Source organism: Lissotriton vulgaris, chromosome 1_1 (assembly GCF_964263255.1).
Source record: "Lissotriton vulgaris chromosome 1_1, aLisVul1.2, whole genome shotgun sequence".
In the NCBI taxonomy this organism is placed as follows: domain Eukaryota; kingdom Metazoa; phylum Chordata; class Amphibia; order Caudata; family Salamandridae; genus Lissotriton; species Lissotriton vulgaris.
In genome coordinates this window covers 1,613,957,866-1,613,977,159 of record NC_141685.1, presented here as the reverse complement: position 1 = coordinate 1,613,977,159, position 19,294 = coordinate 1,613,957,866, and the positions used below count along the sequence as shown (strand labels likewise).

The following is a 19,294-nucleotide window of genomic DNA, read 5'->3' as shown; positions in this document are numbered from 1 at the left end:
ATGGTCCAGTGTGGAAGGTTATGCACCATTGTGAAGGAACACCAGGTGTTAATGAGAGTCAATGGGAAATCCGGGAGCCAAACTCTCCAAAAATAAAAAGGTGGGGAATGCACCTACTGGAATATCGCATGAAGATCATGCTATGGACCAGCCAACTATGTGCCAAGATAGCAGCTTCATGTCACGGATTACAAGCCATCAGTCACAGAAGAATACATCAATTTTGTGCTACTCTGGTCAATTCCTGAACAAATACCCATGGGTGAACTGTCCCAGGAATCCAAGCGCAATGTAGTGTAATGCAAAGTTAAGCATCCATCATAGGATAAGACAAGTCCCTGAATGCTGCCAGTGTCAGTGCTTCTCTACCAAGAGCATTGATCACCCTAGATCCACTGGCATACAGGTAAACCAAAAGAGAATTTAACAAAACAAGTGATATAGTAGGGCCTGCTCGCTTTAGGCACTCTTCGTTTACCTTATCCATCCGGTCCCTCTCTGTTCCAAATTTTCCTCCATAGCCATAGGAAGCCTTGGGACCTTCCTGCAGTTCCTTTTTCTTCAGAACAACGTGTTCCTCAGACACTGTATTCCTCAGTTCATGGATGCTGCATGAAACATTTACAGGTGATTAGTGCAATGTCTAAAACATGCAAACAAGCCTTGTACATTAGTAGTTTTCATGAAATAATATTGTTATATTTGATTTTTTATTGACTTCGTACTCATAAGGTTTCCCATATCTCCTTATGCACTCTAAAGCGAGTGTGGGCATTCACGATAGAAAATAATATTGCCATTTCATAATTAAGTGTAGGCCCCCACCCGAAAAATGTGAGCATGGTTGTTTTGACAAGACTATGGGTGCGACATACAAAAGGTTGGGTCACAAATTAGTTGCAGTGCAGAAACAGCGATAGACATTTTTGCACTGCATCCGAAGCACAAATCTGTGGTATTACAATTAATGGAGCAGATCATTTGTGCTAAGACAGTATTCTGGTTGCAAATATTACAGGACAGGCTTCAAATACAGAGCTGATTTCAGGGAAGGAGCCCAGGTGGCACGCGTCTTCAAAGAGGGTGAATAGAATAGGTGGGGTAGAAGTAAGACTCATCAGGTACTCCATGGGCTCTGCCCTGAGAGAGCATCCACAATTTCTTCCATTGTGATGGGTTTGTCTAGTGTTAGGGCATCCGCCTGGGAGAGTGATGGGTGGGCGACCTCATGAGGAAGACGGTCTCTGGTTGCCTCTCCTCAGCCCGCGGGTGCAGAATATAATTCCTTATAGTACAGGGCATAGGTCCGTGCAGTATCGGGCATGGTTCGAAGCTTATGGCCTGCGTTTTCACTAATCTCTGGGACTATTCTGTTGGCCGAATGATGGGAGGCTAACCAGTACGACATTTTCCCTTTTTTATCACCCCAACCGTAGATATTGGCTGTCGTTGCCCACCAGAGAAGCTTGGCTGGCTCTAAGGAATGTAGACGAGTGTCCTGCCGATCGAGGCACAACCGACAAGAAATGTTTTCTCACGGGTCAATGAAGAGATGTTGATCTAGGTAGGAGGATTCGGTTTCTAGTTTCGTGATAAGGGAGAGGCGCTTGCATTCCCGTTGTCTAATCAAGTTTTTCGCGAAGCTTTAATGGCCGACCATAGCGTGCTCACTCGGGCTACCGTTCCGGAGTTGTGATTGAAGTAGGATTGGAGCTGTGTCTTTAGTGCCTGGATGAAGTTTTGGTCTTGGAGATACCACGCTTTGTTGCGTCACATGGGTCTAGGTGGTCAGGTCGGCTTTAGTCTTCCGGAGCAATGGTTGTAGGTTCAGGGCCCATATGAGCTCGGGTGCAGTGCCACCCACACTCCCAAATATTTAAAGCTTAGATTCCAAAGAGGGATGGTCGATTGCCAGTCTAAGCAGTCTTGTACAAGGGCCATGGGGACCAGCACCGATTTAGCCCAGTTTATTCTCAGCCCTGGGGCCAATCCGAAGGCTTATAGAAGATGCAGGCATCGGGGCCACTCCTCGCTGGGTCTGCCAAGTATAAGAGGACATCGTCCGCATATAAAGCGATGCGGTCCTCATGGCTGATGTCCCAACTCCATCCCTTGTATAGCGGATCCCATCAAATGAGTTGGGCTAGTGGTTCCATTACCAAGGAGAAGAGGAGGGGGGACAGGGGACAACCTTGCCTGGTGCCACGCTTAATGGGAAACAGATCTGAAAGGATTCCGTTTACCTGGACCCGGGCTTAGGGGCAAGGGTAGAGCACATCGACCATGGCTCTGAAGCGTGGGCCGTGGCCAGCGTGGGTCAGCACTTTACGGAGGTATTCTTAGTCTACTGTGTTGATAAGCTGCAGGGCGAGGCCTTGCGATAAGGAGTGCCGGTGGGCTAGGGCTATGCGGAGCCTCCGAACACAGTGTTGTGTGCTCTTTTGGGGCCTGAAGCCACATTGATTGGGGTGGACAAAGGTCGGTAGCACTCTTTTCAGGCTGTTAGCTAGGATTGTGGTGAAGATTTTAATTTCACAATTGAGCAGGGAAATGGGTCGGTAATGGGCACAGGAGGTGGAGGGGGGTTGTGTATTGGGGATTACCTTTCCACTCAGCTGTCTCAGACAACTGGGTTGAGAGCAGGCACACAGTGCCTGTAGGAGCATCGAGGCAGCCCGCTCCAGCCAATCCTGGCACTGCTCTCATGCTGCTGAACATTATCAGCAGCATGAGAGCAGTGCTTAAATTGGTGCGGAGAATTCAACTGCTTCAAGCTTCCAGTGCTGAGGGACTTGAGCAGAGGACGGAGGAGGTGAGCCAGCGGAGTGAGTAAGTACTCTCTGCTCATTCTGCCTGTTATTTTGCCTCTTTTTGCTTGTTTCTGACCCTTATTTTGCTTTCTGCTCGTTTCTGCCCGTTATTTGTCTTCTTTCTGCTCATTTCTGACCTTTATTTTGCATATTTCTGCTTGTTTCTGCCCATTATTTGTCCCTTCCTGCTCATTTCAGACCTTTTTTTCTCTTTCTGCTAGTTTCTCACCTTCATTTTTCCTCTCTGCTAGTTTCTGGCTTTTATTTTCCCTTTTTCTGCTCGTTTCTGTCCTGGCACCTCTACTGAAGCGTCGCATCCTCAGAGCCTAGATACCCCTAGGGGTGACAGTGCTGCCCTATACAAATGCTTATTGATAGATTGACTGCGCATGATTCTACCCACCCCAGGGCTTTAAGTGGGCCGGATCTTGCCGATGCTCAGCAACTGCAGTTCTAAAAAGCAGGTGCTGAGACGGGTCTCTATCACGCTCTCCATTCTTACCCTCACCTTCAAGATGACAAAAATAAATCTTAACTTTGCAGCAGTACCACCCTTCACTGCCTTTGATGTATTTTCAAAGAGACTCGTTATAGTTCTTTCACAGTCTCATCATTTCAGAACTGAAGCAGTTTCAATATTATATACAACGAAGCCGTAAATTATTGCTTATTTATATTATGCAACCATTGACAAAGCCAATAGTCCTGGCTTGTTGCAGGTGTAACGTCACTGTTTGATTTATGTATCTGGACCCCTAGATTTTTCATCCCACTCAATGCCCTGACCCGACCACCACCCATTTGCGTGTCCCACCACTCTCGGGGGTTGCTGGACAAGTGGTGGGGGCCTCTTCGCTGTCTACCACTTTGGTGTTTTAGTGGGCACCCGAACATTTCAAACTCAGGAGGTGTCATGCGATGCTACGCGAACGGTAGGTTGTAATTGGCATGGTTTGTGCGCTGTGAAAAAAAAACAGGTCGGCTGACTAGTTTGTGTCAGACACGAGCGCTTTGTCGCGTCCGGCGCTGTAAAGTGTATTGCTAAATGGAACCTGAAAATAGGATAGACACACTGACACCACTTAGACCACATTCCACGTCACTTGGCCTCCGCAGGCCCTAATAAGGCAGCTTCTCTAAAAGCCGCACTTCCTCTTCCTGCAGTCGCCACAAGCAGCGCGCGCGCGTGTCCAGCCGCGCTCAGCATTCCGCGTGCGCACATTCTGCTACTTCCGTGCCGCGCACGTCACATGACCCACAACATAGACCCCAATGCAATGTACCACACGAGAAGAGACTCAAGATGCGGATGAGGCCGGGCCGAAGCAAACTCAAATTACAACTACGGAACGACATGAAGAGAACCCGCTTCACACCAAGGACACAGACGCAAGAGAAACAGAATGGAAACGCCTCATATACAATGACATAAGGGCACATACGAGAAGCGCCTCAGCCTGCCTGCGTGACTCAAGTACACGAGAAGCAGCTCATACTAAACTGAGACATTAACCGCGAGGCGCCTTTAGTCACTGCACGTGGGGGTGTAAACTGTAACAAGTGATCAGGGATGTCTGCTCGGAAGTGCTAGATTGTAGCCACTATTGAGTTTGAGTGTACCTTATTCTCGAAATCTTAAATGCTGCTACAGCTTAATGAGGATTGCAAAAGTGCGAAAGTCTGTGAAGTAAATGATAGCCACGCCCTGAGGGATTACCGTAGAGGTAGCCTCCATGTTCTTGGGGGGTGCATCTGACTATGAGTGGAGGCAAGGGGGAGGCGGTATTTTGTCCCTGTTTTTCCCCCGTGCTACAGCTTCCACTGGCTTGCCTTGTGCATTTTCGCAAACAATGACACTTTGGGTGAGTACCGGTCTGTACGTAGAGCTTCCACTAACGTGCATTATGCAATGTCATGCCATTTGTGCGTGATGCTGAGTGGGATGGGTTCTCTCTCCTGGTGGGCCCGCTCTGAGCTCCTGCAGCTATCCACTGGCCCCATCCCTCTACCCTACACGCTGCACCCGTCCCCAGTGCCATACCTTTTCAGCCTTTGTCTCTTTTTCTGGTCACACAACCATCCTCCCCATTGGCATCAGTGATGCCCTGGAGTCTTTCATATTGCAACACAGGAGTGCGAACTTGGGCCTTCAAGGAGGTGGTACATTACTGCAGGTCTCCCTGACCAGGCTGTGTGAGTTGCATGAGCTGCAGGCCCGGTGGCTTAGACCCTAGTACCAGGGAGTCAGCGTAAGTGAGAGGAGGTGAAGTGAGGGAAGTGGAATCAGGAGGAGTGGAAGCAAGAGAAGTAAGTGGAGCATGAATGAGAAATGGCTGCGACTGAGAGAGTGTATCTGAATGTTGTGGCAATGTGTGTATGAGAAGTCAATGTAGGTGTGTCCATCGACTATGCACATGGGGAACAGAGAACGGAGAGGGGGCTCAAGCCCTAAGTCAGGAAAAGTGAATTACTGCAGCTTCTACGAGAAAAGAGAGTGGCCTGTTCAACCTTCTGTCGAATTAATGAGAGAGGAGAAGAAGTTGATTGATTGAATTATTGTGGGATATCAATACACTATTTCCCAACAATATTGTTTATGTATTTGGCAGTGTTCTATAGTACTCATGTAATAATGTGACACAATCTTACATGTATTTTAAGTTGAGCTAAATATAAAGACTAGAGATTATGCAAGGTTATCTCTAAAACATATTCTTCACCTGGTGAGGTAATAATGATTCTTAAAACCTGCACTCTGTCCGAGCATAGTGGTATAGTGGCCTCTTTGAGGCTTTTGGTTGCTGGCCGCCATGTTGAAAAGATGTTGTGCCGGGGCCATGGCTCCGGAGACACAAGCAGCCCGACACACGAGAAAAGGCAAGAGGAACACTGAAGTCCTGCAACCGGTGTCAGGTGGAGAGGTAGGTGCTGGCTTGGGACAGAGGAGAAGGGACTCGAGAGACAGTTGGACCAACACAATACATGCGCACAGAAGCCTGAGTCGAGAGGTGGGTGCGTGGACACCCAGAAGCTTATCTGGGGCACACAGGGGCACTCGCTAAGAACGGACAGTATGAACTGAGGAGAATGTCTGCATTGAGGCCCGTTTGCACAACTCAATTTCACACTGCTGTTATGGAAGAAGGACAGACAGACCCCCAGGTGAAAAAAGCCTTGAAGTCTGGCGACAATGCGTTGACAAATTAGTAGTCCTCAAGGTCCGCAAAGAGAGTCTGCCTCTTAGACGCCACTTGATTGCAGAGAGGTGGGTCTCCTGCTCTGAATTGAACCCTGGAAGCTCTTGTGTGTGAGGTTGGTGCTTGACCCTAGATGGAGCCGAAATGTATGCGCCTTCTAAATTTATACACCATTTTCTTAAATATGTAAATAAAAAGAGAGGTGGTGACAAAGACAACCTAAAAGAATATCTCAAAGAGATCCAAAAAGATGTACAGGAGCTGGGCACAATAGTTGACAATCTAGAATGCACAATCAATGGCCTCTTGGACACCTCAGCCACATCGCCAGACTACACAACCTCAACATCATCTCCTACGCCGACGACACACAGCTGATCCTCTCCCTCACCAAGGATAACATGTCTATATCATTAATTTAAATAGCAAAATCAGCTTTTGGGTGGAACGCCAGTCGGATGCACTAACCTGCCTACAACTTAAAAATAATTGTATTCTGATTTCCTTCAGCCTAATTGAACTGTCACAGGTCTTAGGCCATTGTAAGCTTGTGCTGATACAGGCCATTGTAAGCTTGTGCTGATACAGGAAGAAGTACTTTATTGCTAAATTGTCCAAATATCCTCTATCTTCCTTGTCACATTACTCTGGAGTGCTGTCATTTTAGAATAAATACAGGATTCACATCCGAGTTCCAGGCGTGAAGAATTCCAAGCAGTAATTGTTTGGAAATAGTAGACCCTGCCTCCCTGACGGGTTGTTCTGATCGTAGGTACCTTGAGAAGAAAGGCTCAAGAATAGAATAAACCTCTGGGTGGCATGTAACAAGGATACATTTGTTTGATAGGGATTGGGCTTCTATGATGAAGAACTTTAAAGCTAATACAAACCCTTTTGAATATAATCGGACTATGCATTAGGAGCCAATGCAGACTCTGCAAATGGCCTGTGATGGAGATAAGAAAGGAAATTTGAGAAGTAGAAAACCAGCTGCATTCTGCACCAATTTAAGCACAGACAGTGTGCTTTTCGGCAGGGCAAGATAAGGCACACTGGAGTAGTCTAATTTTTCTCTTAGTCGACTCTTCAAGTTGTGAAATAGAAACATTTAAAATGATACATTGTTCTCAGTCTACCACAAGCCCTTGGTGATGCATCTCTGTGCATCGCAGGCTTGTGGTGAAGATTCCAGTACACTATGAATGTCTGGAATGCCCTTCCTACGCCCATCAGACTGGAAGAGGATTACCTCACGTTAAGAAGGGGCCTAAAAACACCTCTTGTGGTCCGCCTATGACTTAAATCAAACTACGGACAGGAAGTCAAAATATGGCATCCAAAACAGCTCTCCCTCATCACTTGGTCAGATACACAGGAGCCGCTCTTGCCACAAGGACTGAAAAACTCAAGCCTTTTCCACCAGATATCCTGAACTTGCACACGGGCGATGGCTGTTGTAGGGCAGATTGCCAGTGTCTGAGGATTTGCAGTGCAAAGAAGTGCACCGTGTCATCATCTTGTACCACTTTCACGCAAGGCAGCAGAAGTCAGAAATGTAGCACTTTACAAAAACATAAAGATGCTTAAATTGTACTGTCCGTTTGGGCCGTACCTTTCAGGTAAATACTCCAGCTTACCACAGTTCTATAACGAAGGCACAAGCATACAATTAGTTTTTGACAAAGGCACAGTACACCATAAGGCTGTGGTGAAGTTCTTAATATATTGATATGATTACCCTGAGGTTAAGGCCCCAGTATACTATATGTTTTTTGTGGAGATTTCAGTTTACCAAAGCCAAGCTTTTGGTGAAGACCACAGAAGCCCATAATCTTGTTGTGAAGGCCTAATTGAACCAAAGCCTGTTGTTAAGATCCCAGAACACAACAAGCTTGTTATTTAAACTCCTGTATACCAGTAGCTTTTGGTAAAGAAGCCTTGTATATCAAAAGCTTGTGGTGAATGCCACAGAGTAAAGTTAAACCTATGGGGCCGCAGGAGAAAGGAGCTCAAGGTACAATCTCCCAGTCTATCGATGAAACATAATAAACAGAGAAAAGATCCTAGAACATAAAAGTACTATCATTTTTTCATTTTCCAATCTTTATTTCGGCCATTTGGCCATAAAAGATACACAATACACACATACAATCACAGATAAATCAGTTCATAAAAAGATAAAACCATTGGAATGCATGTGCTAGAAATGCTATACAAACTGTGCATCTAAAAAATTTTTTTTTTAAGAGGGACCCAACGCCTTTAAAATATGGTTACGCGTATGCCAAACATTGATAAGAAATTTTGTTAATGCAAAGACAGTTGGGCCAGAGACATCAGATTTTAAAATCCTGTACATTGGTGCATATCCCCTGCAACCCATATTCCTTATCAGCGGGAGGAGCCAGTATTTTCTTGCTACCTTGTAGGCTGGGCAGAAGAAAGCCACATGCAAGTCAGTTTCCTCCGTTGCATCACAAACCGGACACTGCTTTGTAGTGGGAGCCGATGACCAGGTGCTTGTAAAAGACCGGAAGGGCAGTGTGCCGTATCTCCATTGGAGAAACAGCTTTCTGGCCAGTACAGGGGAAATAGGATCCAGTACCTTCTCAAACCTATAGAGATCCTTGCTTTGCAAAAACACGGAGGATAAGGACCCTTCTGCCTGGGTAGCTTGGGCCCTGTCTAATTTGTGTTCGTGGTATACATTAGCCAGGGACCTTTTGGAGATGTTTAGTGTGGCATTCGCCGGCTCAGTCCATAAATCAGGGAGCCCTAATTCCATGCAAGTGGCTAGGATGTTTTTGACCCAAGGGATATTGAGCGCTTTTGGGTGATTCAGAAGTTCGACCAGTTCCGCCCGATATTCTGCAAGATCATTGCTGCTCCACAGCCTACACCAGGAGGCTATGGGTCTCAGGCTTATTTCATCAGCTAACGGTCGTAAACCCAAATCAAGCCTCAGGGGGAGGAGCGGGGTGCTGGGCGGGAGTGCGGCTATCTGTCTTATAAACTTGTTTTCCGTTAGTGACAGACTCCGGCAAGGTGTGTGACCCCATAGTTCCGCCCCATACATAATCGCTCCCCTAGCCTGGGCCTTGTATATCTGGATTAGTGCCCCCAATGGACGGTATGATGAACCGGTCATCATCCGGGCGATGCCCCCAGTGGTTTGTATGAGTTTGAGGTTAGCCCTACTCTGATGAGATCCCCAAGTCATGGTTTCGTTGAGAGTCACACCAAGGTATTCAAAGGTGGCTACTCTCTCGAGCCGTACAGCTCCCAATTGCGGATTTGGCCGCAATTTTTGGCTCTGATTCAAAACCATGAATTTGGTTTTTGCTGCATTAATTTCTAGCCCCCTATCAGTACAGAAGGCCACAAAGGAATCAAGAATCCTCTGTATACCCATAGGGGTTTTGGATAGCAGTAGGGTGTCGTCCGCAAACATAATTGCGGGCACCCTGCTGCCATTTAATTTGGGGGCGTCAGTATAGTCAGTGGCATTCAGGTGGGCGATTACCCCGTTGACGAAGAGGCAAAACAGGGTCGGTGCCAACACACAACCCTGTCTTACCCCCGGCCAACGGGGAATCTATCGGTCAGTTCCCCCGACCTCCCGCACCTCACTCAGGCGTAATTATTGTGGTGCAGCCTCTGTAAGATCAATAGGATGTCCGGGGGAACGCCCATCTCTGCCAGGACGCTCCAAAGTTCCCCCTGGGCACCAGGTCGAAGGCGGCCCGTAAGTCCACAAAAATTGTGTACAGACTACCGCCCTCGAATTTTGCTGTCCTCCAATAGATTAGGTTCAATCTGAAAACCTGGTCCACTGTGGATACCCCCTTCCTAAATCCCACCTGGTAGGGACTAAGGGCGCCCACCTCCTCCATCCAGTCCTGGAGCCTATTCAGCAAAACCCTACCAAACAGTTTCTGTGCCACGTCTATTAAACTGATTGGTCTGTAGTTGGCTGGGAGGAGAGGCGAGCCCTTTTTAAAGATGGGGACCACCTCTGCCCCCAGCCAAGTACTAGGGATTTCCATGCCACCAAGAACTCCATTGAAAAGGGCGGCAAGGTAAGGGGCCCAAACAGTGGGCTCCTGTTTAAACATATCCCCTGGTAAACCATCCAGTCCCGGCGCCTTTCCAGAAGCCAGTCCTGAGATGGCAGCGGTGACCTCGCCCAGCGTTATTGGCTTCCCTTCATAGTCCGGCCAGCCCACTTCAATAGCAGCAGGAGATTCTCCCGGCTCAGAACTGTATAGGGACTGGAAGTGAGCCTGCCACACCCCTGGGGCAATGTTAGGCTCTAGTGCCGATTGTAAGTTCCCCGACCCCCCGTTCACTATCCTCCAAAACAGGCGTTGGTTTTGGATCGCTAGGGCCTTGGTGAGTTCTTCCCACTGATTTTCCTCCCATTCTGCCTTAGCGTGGGCAATGAGTTTCTTGTAAGCTCGCCTGCTTTGTTTAAGGCTATCCCCCCCTGAACCCATTTGATTAGTCTGAGGAGTTCTGTTTTTGCCCTTCTGCATGCTAGGTTATACCATGATGTTTTGCCTTGCCGCCCCCCTTTTGGTTTTCGTGAACTACAGGTGAAATGAGGTGCCGCAGCTTTTATGAGGTCCTCATGAGCCTTGTACAATTTGCCCTGGGAGTCTTTGTTGTTTGCCTCGGTGTCCAAGCTCCCCACAGTTTCCAAGATGGGAGTTATCCCATCATAGAGCATGGGGAGTTTATTCTTGCTTGTAACCAAGTGCTCCCACCTGATTCTTCTCCTGCTGTTATCAAGGAGGAGCGCAGGGTTGTTCCCTTCCGCGTTAGTCACAAGAGCTTGGGGGCCAGGGTGGACAAGGTCAAGCTCAAGTGCATTGTGGTCACTATCGGTCCTTTCCATCACCCTAAAGTCCTGGATTGTCGGCCACTTCACTATTTGGGCCAAGACATAGTCCAGAAGGGACTCTCTTCCCGGTCTGTTGTAGGTGGTTTTACTGGGTATGTCGGATTTCATTCGCCCATTGCAAGCTCTGATTCCGAACTTTAGGGTGAGGGCTGTAATTTGTAGTGCTAGTGGGGTCCAAGCCTTCGGAGGTGGAGCTTCCACTAGAGGCACTGCCCATCTGGCCTCTTCTTCCGATGATAACCCGTCCAGAAGGCCAGGGAGTGGCTCGAAATGAGAATTAAAATCCCCTCCCACTAGATAGAATGAATCACTCGGTAGGTCAGATATAAAGTTGGAGAGTTCATCTATGGGCGGTGATTCCTTTGCAATTCCCATTGGCCTAGAATAAATGTTAATAAACACAAGTTTAGCTTGGTTGGGCCATGATAATGAAACCACAAGGATATCTTCAGAGTTAGCCGACAACCGCGTTGCCACGCAGCCCAGATGAGATGTGACCCAGGTCGTAAGCCTTCCTGACGGACGGCCTTTGCCTTCCCACCTCGCTGGAATAAAGAATGACATGTAGCCTTGGTGACCATAGTCCTCTCTGGCCCAGGTTTCCTGGAACATACATACGTCTCCAGTCTCGATATAATTTGCCCAGTCCGGATCACCCAATTTATTAGCCAGTCCAGCAACATTCCAGCAAATTAGCCTCAAGTGTTCAGGGGTGTTAGTTGCCGTGCCAGAGGGGTTAGAGGAGATGGTTCCAGACTCTACTACAATCGGAAGTTCTGACGCATTACCAACAGTAGGGGCAGATGGTTCGGAAAGTCCACTGGAGCCGTTCTCCACAAGTATTGACTCATTCAATATTCCAGAGGCATTGTCAACATTGTGGGCAGATAGATCAGAAAGTCTGCTGGTGCCATCATCCAGGAACACTGGATCGTTCAGTGGACCAAGGGTTTTACCAACAATCGGGGTAGATGGCTCGAAAAGTCTGCAGGAGCCGCAATCTCGGGTCATTGGCTTATGAACGGAAAGTCAATCAACCCCATCCAAGCCATTCAAGCAATTGAAACGGTTGAAATGAAAATAGGGTGTGTCCGGCAATTGGAGATTTGGGCGTTGTACATAGTCCTTGTGTCTGCGTCTATGTTCCACCCTTATCCACTCATCATGCGGTGGAGAATGATGCATGCGAATAGGGGGGAAAAAGAAGGATACTGGAAGGGTCTGAATAGTGGAATCCAGTGATCTATTTATTCCTTCACAGATATGCAGAACAGTGCCCGGATCTTTAAAAGTTACCAAAATGCAATCCCCTATTATTGTTTTTCTGGTCTTCCCTAACCAAGGGACCCTTCTAACCATAATAATCTCATTATTAAAATGAGATGGTAGGGGTCGGTTCCAATTTAGCCATTTAATGACCTTTTTCTTTAGGGATTGGTAGTCTTCATTTTCCCCTGATCTTAGCTGGGGGGCACCTGCTAGGACCACCGTTAGACTATTAGCTTCTGGCGGCAGATCTGGTCTCCGTGGTCTTGGGGCTTGCTGGCCTGGGGAGAGTAGAGGGGCGCTGCCGGCTTCTTGGTGGTCGCCATTAATCCCTGTCTGGGAACTTTGAGGGGCAGAGTCTATTGGTTGTGAAGGCCTATTGGTTGAATTACTGTGCGGTACCTGGACTGAAATAGCCATTAATGGCTGCAGGGGGGGGGGAAGTAGGCACACTCTGAGGGGGGACTTTGTTGGCACCATGTGGGGCTCCTATTTTAGGAGGGTTTCCTGCGGGGAGATAAGATCCCATATTTTTGGATTGCTTACTAACTAAGGTGTTCAAGGTAGTAAGAGATGTCTCTAGTAGAGTGAGCCTAATCTCCACTTTTTTCAGGCTATCGCTAATGGGCTGCAGGAGGGAACGAAGTAAGAATTCTATACTCCCTATAGATGTGAGAGGGGGATTTGTATTAGATGTATTGGACACTGGGTCGTTGTTGGTAACAGCTATATTGGAGCTGGGGGCCTTAGAGGGAAGAGCGGTAGGCACAGTCTCATTGTCCTTCCCAGATTGAAGTGCGTTTATATGTTTTTTGCCAAAATCTAGATGGGATAGTTTGGCTTTCCCCCTCCCCCCATTGCCTTCCTACTACGTTTGCTAGGTGGAGGCCTATGCAGCTCCACCACAACACTTTGTTTTGGCTTGCTTTTCTTAGTTGCATGCAAAGGGGGAGTTTGGGTAACCAAATTAACGGGGGTAACACATGTCATGGGAGGAATTGTGTCTATAGACTTTCCAGGGACCAACCCAGGGGAACTAGGAATTTCCCGAAGTAAGAGGGGGAAATCCTCAAGAGTCGGAGGATTTAAGCTATTAGGGGGCATACCTTCCTCTTGGGAAATAGGATACGGGATGATCTCTGTCAAGGGTCTGCTCTTCATGGATTCAATGGAGCGCCGCCGCTCCGCCCTACGTCTCTCCAGAGAGTTTTCTTTGCCTGCGTCTCCCTTGGAAGATTTGAAGTAGTTGTCCAGTGTCCTTGTGTTGCTGCCCCCCTCCCTTAATGGAGTTTCACGTGGTGCTGGCGAGGGCATCACCTTAATCAGATTTGGAATTAAAAGGTAAGGGATATGGCCCAGCCCGGCCTCCTTTGGCCCCTGACGGCCACAGACGGTCCCGCCCTTGTCCCGGTGCCCTCCCGCGCGCTCCCGCGCAGCTGTGCACTCAAGCCGGAAATATGCTGACAGGGGAGGAAGAGGCGGGGCGGTCAGGGAGAGCGGGCCAGCTGGAACGGCCTGAGCAACCCGGGACTCCTGGGAGACTGAGTCCGGGTTGCAGCTCGCAGCCCTGTCGCTCACTCACCGCCCAGCAGGAAGCAGCCTGGATTGTCCTCCTCCTGCGACGCGGGACCCGCGGAGCGGGTTCCGCTAGCTGTTAGCAAAGGTCCGTAGGGAAGCAGAGAAACTGGCGTCCTTCAGGGTTCCTGTTTTAATTCGGATTAGACCCTCATGTTCAGACATTATCATCTGAAGGGCTTTTTTGATAAATCTCACTTTCGTCGTCCAGCACTCTCATTCCATCCAAAGTACTATCAGATGTGCCAAAATAATAAATACATTGGTGTCACATTATATTAAAATGTAACACACAAGAACACACCTATTGAATAGTACCAATCACATGAAACCCACAAGCAATGAAACAATGATCACCAAACTACTATTGTTAAAAGAGCAGAAATTGACCTACAAACTGTCCACCCACATTATGGGTCAGAATGAAGAGATTATTCGCAACACCCTAGGTTAATCACAAAACTAAGGGCAGTCAATATCAAACCTAGTCCTTATATATATATATGTTGGCTGTTGTACTGGTACCCAGTTGTTTTCTATTTGGATAAATATGATAATGCTAGAGTAGTGGACCGCCATCCATCTATATTAGCAACAAGGCTGATAGAAAAGAATTTGGAACCTTGTGAAAAATAAACCATGCTACATGCAATATCAAATTGTAGGGACTACAGACCTCATCTATGTAGGACATAGGATACCAGCCAGCAAATTTAAGCAGTCCGTACATTATACAACTTGACCACAATATAGTCAGGTCTACATATCTCATGCAGCCTAAGAATGAGGCATCTGATGATGTACTTTAGATCATTAAGAAATGTATAGCCGACCTTAGGCTCAGTGACAACTAATATTCTGAAGAACACAAACCAAACAGAATGTCTTTTAGATCACAATAAGCAGCCCGAATAGAAAACTAACACATAGGGACACATAGCACAGGGCTTGAGGCTTACAATGACATCATGTGACACAATCACTGAGAGTAAGCTGGCGTATGAGAAACAACAGGGTCTGATGAGCAGAAATAACAAAAAAACTTGTGTCTGCTGTCGACCAAAGATATTCAGACAGAGCTACATTGCGTTAGGGCAGAGGCACAATCCAATCTAAAGGTGAGCAATTTAATCCTCAAGGGGTTAAGGCCATTCAGGGAACATAGGTACTAGCTAAAAATGTGAGAAAAACGGAAAGTGTTGCTAGTGAGTCACCTCCCTAACCATAAGGCACAAACACATTGCAAATTAGGTGAGTGTAACATTACGAAGGAAGAAGCATCGTGCATGCAGCCCAAAGTGTTGACACGTGTATGGGAGGAAGGAAGGGGGTGCTGGTGGTTAATACATAAGAGATATAAATGCGACTCAATTTTTGAGACATTGTATAAGCATAAGTACATGTTTCAATTTCAATTGAAATGCTCTTGTCATTATGTTTCCACGGAACAAGACCATTTAAGACCAAATAGGAAAAAAGGATCAGGTTACACAACTTATTTTTTCTCACACTATACAACAAGTTTGATATTAAGGAAAACAAATAGCTGTGAAAGGGATCTAAATAGTCTTGAAGAAGGACCACATCTACACAGATGCTGTACTAAGGCAGAAACATGTTGATCATTGAGTATAAGAGGAGGAAACCATAATTAAAATTTCTACGCTGTTTTTACACTTAAGATACCCAGGTAATAAAATAAATAGAACAGCAGCTCTCACGACAAGCAATTTTAACATAAACATGTATAATCTGAACATGAAAACCTTAGATTCTCTAAAATCACACAAACAACTAAAAGAGCTAATGGACAGCCTGCTGAGCAACAAGAGATATTGGTGAGAAGCTCCCTTATCATGAAACATGCCAGCTAGTGTGGGATAGGGGCCTTAGTCATTTTAACAGAAAGGCCAAGAAAGTATGCAGAGAATGTGACTTACCAAGAACAAAGCGCACAACAAAAAAGAATATCAATAGACTTGTGAATACCCGTTCTCCCACAGCAAAGGTATAATTAAGAGCACAGAATGCCATAATCTTGCTGTGAAGACCTTGACTAAAATGGTTCGGTGAAGATCCCTTTATGCCATACTTGTGATGAAGAACCTGCATAGCTAAAGCCAGTGAGGAATACCACAAAATATGATATTCATGTGATGAAAATCTTAGTGTACTATGTACCTGCACTGTAAAATATTGCATACAATACACCCATGGTTGTATGAAGGAGCACTGCAATACAAAATATCTCCAAAGAATAGCAAGGACACAAATATCGGCTACATATTTTGTATGGAAAGAATAGAATATGAACTTTGCATATTTTGAATGTAAACTACAACATGCAGAAATAGAAAAGATGAACATTGTTAAATATATTGAATTGTAAATACCATTGTAACTTAAAAAATATAGTAGCTTAAAAAAGATGACATTTAAAAAACACACGTAATACAAAAAATACAGAATCACATTTTACAACTTACAAAACATAAAATATATATACTCTAAAATAAAGGTAAAATATAATAAATATAACTTATAAATACAGATATGAAATAATCAGGACTAATAAACAATAATACACTATATATAAAAAAAATACCTAAATACCTATACAGCACATTTACAAATTAAAAAATATATACATTAATAAAAATAATATTACTCTAAAAAATACATTAAATTCAAATAACAAAATTAATTTACAGAAAATGTATCTTAAAAAAGTTAAAAAACTCTCACTAATAGAAGGATCAGATGTGCTATTCCCACTCCAACATAAGCAACAGTGAGAAAGAGTTTGTCTTAGGAGTTGTTAGATTTACTATTTTCACTCCAGCATAAGCAACAGTAAGGAAGGTTAAATTAATTTAAAAAAATGTGTATATATATATATATATATATATATATATATATATATATATATATATATATATACACACACACACACACACACACACACACATATATATATTTTTTTAACAAAAAATTATTTTAGCAGATGTATTAAAACCTACAGAATTAACATTAGTACATTGGCAATTACATACATAGATTGTTTTTTAACACTTTCCAGCCTACTTCAAACATTCATCACCAATAAAAACAAAATCAAATAATGCTTGAATAATGTAACAATACACATTAACATAAACAATAATACTAAAACATAAATTATTATATAAAAACCCAAACCATAATACAATTCAATAATATATAAACTACTAAAAACAATTAAATAATTTACAAAATCAAAAATCCTATTAACAATTAAATGTAATTGCCAATGTCTTTCACATTATATAATAATGTTTAAATAAAATAATTTACATAATTATTAATCAAATTAACAAATTAAAAATAACATTTTAATATTAAAAAGCTTCCCACCTTATTCCCCTACAAACCTAAGAACCTGCCAATAAATACATTTAAATGCAATGAAATATGTTTAAATATAGTATAAAATAAAAAAATAGAATAAACTATTCCAAAAACATTAAAATAATAATGCCTTATAACATAAAAACTGATAAATCACAACAAAGTAATTACAAAACAATATTATAGACACATTTTTAAAAACAAAAAACGATACACAGTACCTTAAAAATATGATATTCCAACCTGCAATTTTCTGTCCCACTATATTTGTGTCAATCAAAACTTTTGAAATTACATTAAGGTCACCGATCACACCCTTCTACAATTCCTAGTTTACAGATCCTGTACTATATACCGTAGTGCAATATCTTTATTTTATAGCTATGTGCTGAAAATCACAATATGACACTAGAACTACGGTGAGGAATTATTTCACTTACTTGATATGTTGAGGACGTCCTGAACCCTCAATTGTTTTAGCCCCCCATCTCTGCTCCTGCTCCGAGATATCATTCTGCAAAAAGATAAATACCCGAAAGTCAAACAAGCAGATACTGAGCATCACACATGAGCCTTTTATTTAGTGAACAGCATAGATGTAGCCCATGTTGGTATTAGTAAAAATTCTAGCTACTAATAGTAGCAATAACAACACTAATCAGTAACTTTTACTGAAATTAGCAGAACCTCATTCAATGGGTACTACTGACTGACGGATATTGGCACAATCAGCACCCGTATGTCCCATCCAGGGAACAGCAGCACAAAGAAGTCACAGTCACCAGCAGCAAAAGGGAGAAACTTATTTTAATGGCAAAAGACCCCTTATAAATAAATAAATCACATACACATTCCCCACAACGACGCGCTGCATGCTGACGCAGCTCACCTTCAGCTCCTTTCTTTTCCAGGAACATCAGGACCTTGCCGGACCCGCTACGCGGGTCCCGCATCGCCCCTTGACACCGGCAACAGGGGCTACAGACCACCGGGGGCAGTAACTTCACGACCGGCAGGGCTGCGAGCTAGAGCAGGGACTCCGAGGACCAGGAGTCCCTGCGCGCCACTTGGATCAGCTGGGCTGCTCTCCCTGCCGGCCCCGCCCACCCGCTAGTCGCTTTAATAGTTATTTAAAGGTGGCACTGATTCCGCTGCGCGGGAGCGCGCGGAAGAGCGCCGGGAGAAGCCCGGGACAAGGGCGGGACCGTCTGTGGCCGTACGACACTGACAATATCGCGCCATTTCTGACTTTGCCATAGACTTCCAACGCCTATTCGTATCATTCTAGCCACAGTAGCGCTTGTCATCTTTTGTATATTTTTAAAAGGTTCTTGCTATCTTTGCTTCTTGTCCTGTCCGTGGGACGAGATGTCATCTCTCGAAGCAAATTCTATGGCAGGAACGGTCGGGTCTCCTATTTTAGGCCCTTTGGATAAATTCTTTGCCAAAATTAAGAATGAAGTTGATAGGGAGCTCACACTCGCTGAGAAACGAGCTGGGCGACGTCTCTCCATTGAGCTACTAAAACAAAGACCCCTCCCGCCCCCGGATGTAGCTACAGGCACTTCAATAGACTTAACTAAATCTAAAGAACATGATAGTGATTCTTTTACTACAGAGGATATACCTCTTATCTTTCAGACCAAGACCCCTGATCAAAATGATACTATAATTATTCCTGACCCTACCCCCTCTGAGTTAACCGATAATCAGATAATTGACTTAAGCACTCCTTTTAATGATTTAGCCCCTCTTCATGACATAAATGTACCTTCCCCTATGTTTACACCAGTGGGGTCCGACCATCAAACCCCTAGTATACCAGATAGAAAGCCAAAAAAATCACCCACTAAGAAAATCAATAAGTGCACCAACAGTTCCTCTGGCTCCCTGCCGAGGAAGAGAAGAAGGAAGGGTGTATCTAAAAGGGGAATTACACCTCCCACCAACCCTATGTACACTCCGCACACGACTCCCCAAAACGGAGGGAAAGCGGACTCGACAGGGCACTTGATTCCTAAATCGATATCCGTTCCTAGCTATGAAGGGTTATTAAACGATATCGATTGTCTCATAAAGGCTCTGATTCTTCCCCTCACCGAAAGGGTTATAAGGTTAGGCGAAAAAGTTGACCAAATCCTTCAAGGGCATAAGGG

The 19,294-nt window shown here is 44.9% G+C and overlaps 1 protein-coding gene across 4 annotated transcripts in view; it reads right to left on the bottom strand.

Moving 5' to 3' along the window:
- LOC147750899 (src substrate cortactin-like) overlaps nucleotides 1–19,294 on the bottom strand; it is a 144,394-nt gene that overhangs the window by 76,781 nt on the left and 48,319 nt on the right. For all 4 annotated transcript variants that reach the window (XM_086918702.1, XM_086918730.1, XM_086918712.1 and 1 more), the window contains exons 3-4: nucleotides 17,579–17,652; nucleotides 479–608 (exon numbers count right to left, since the gene is read on the bottom strand). In XM_086918702.1, the coding sequence (XP_086774828.1) occupies nucleotides 479–608; nucleotides 17,579–17,652 (204 nt within the window). The remainder of the gene's footprint in view (nucleotides 1–478; nucleotides 609–17,578; nucleotides 17,653–19,294) is intronic.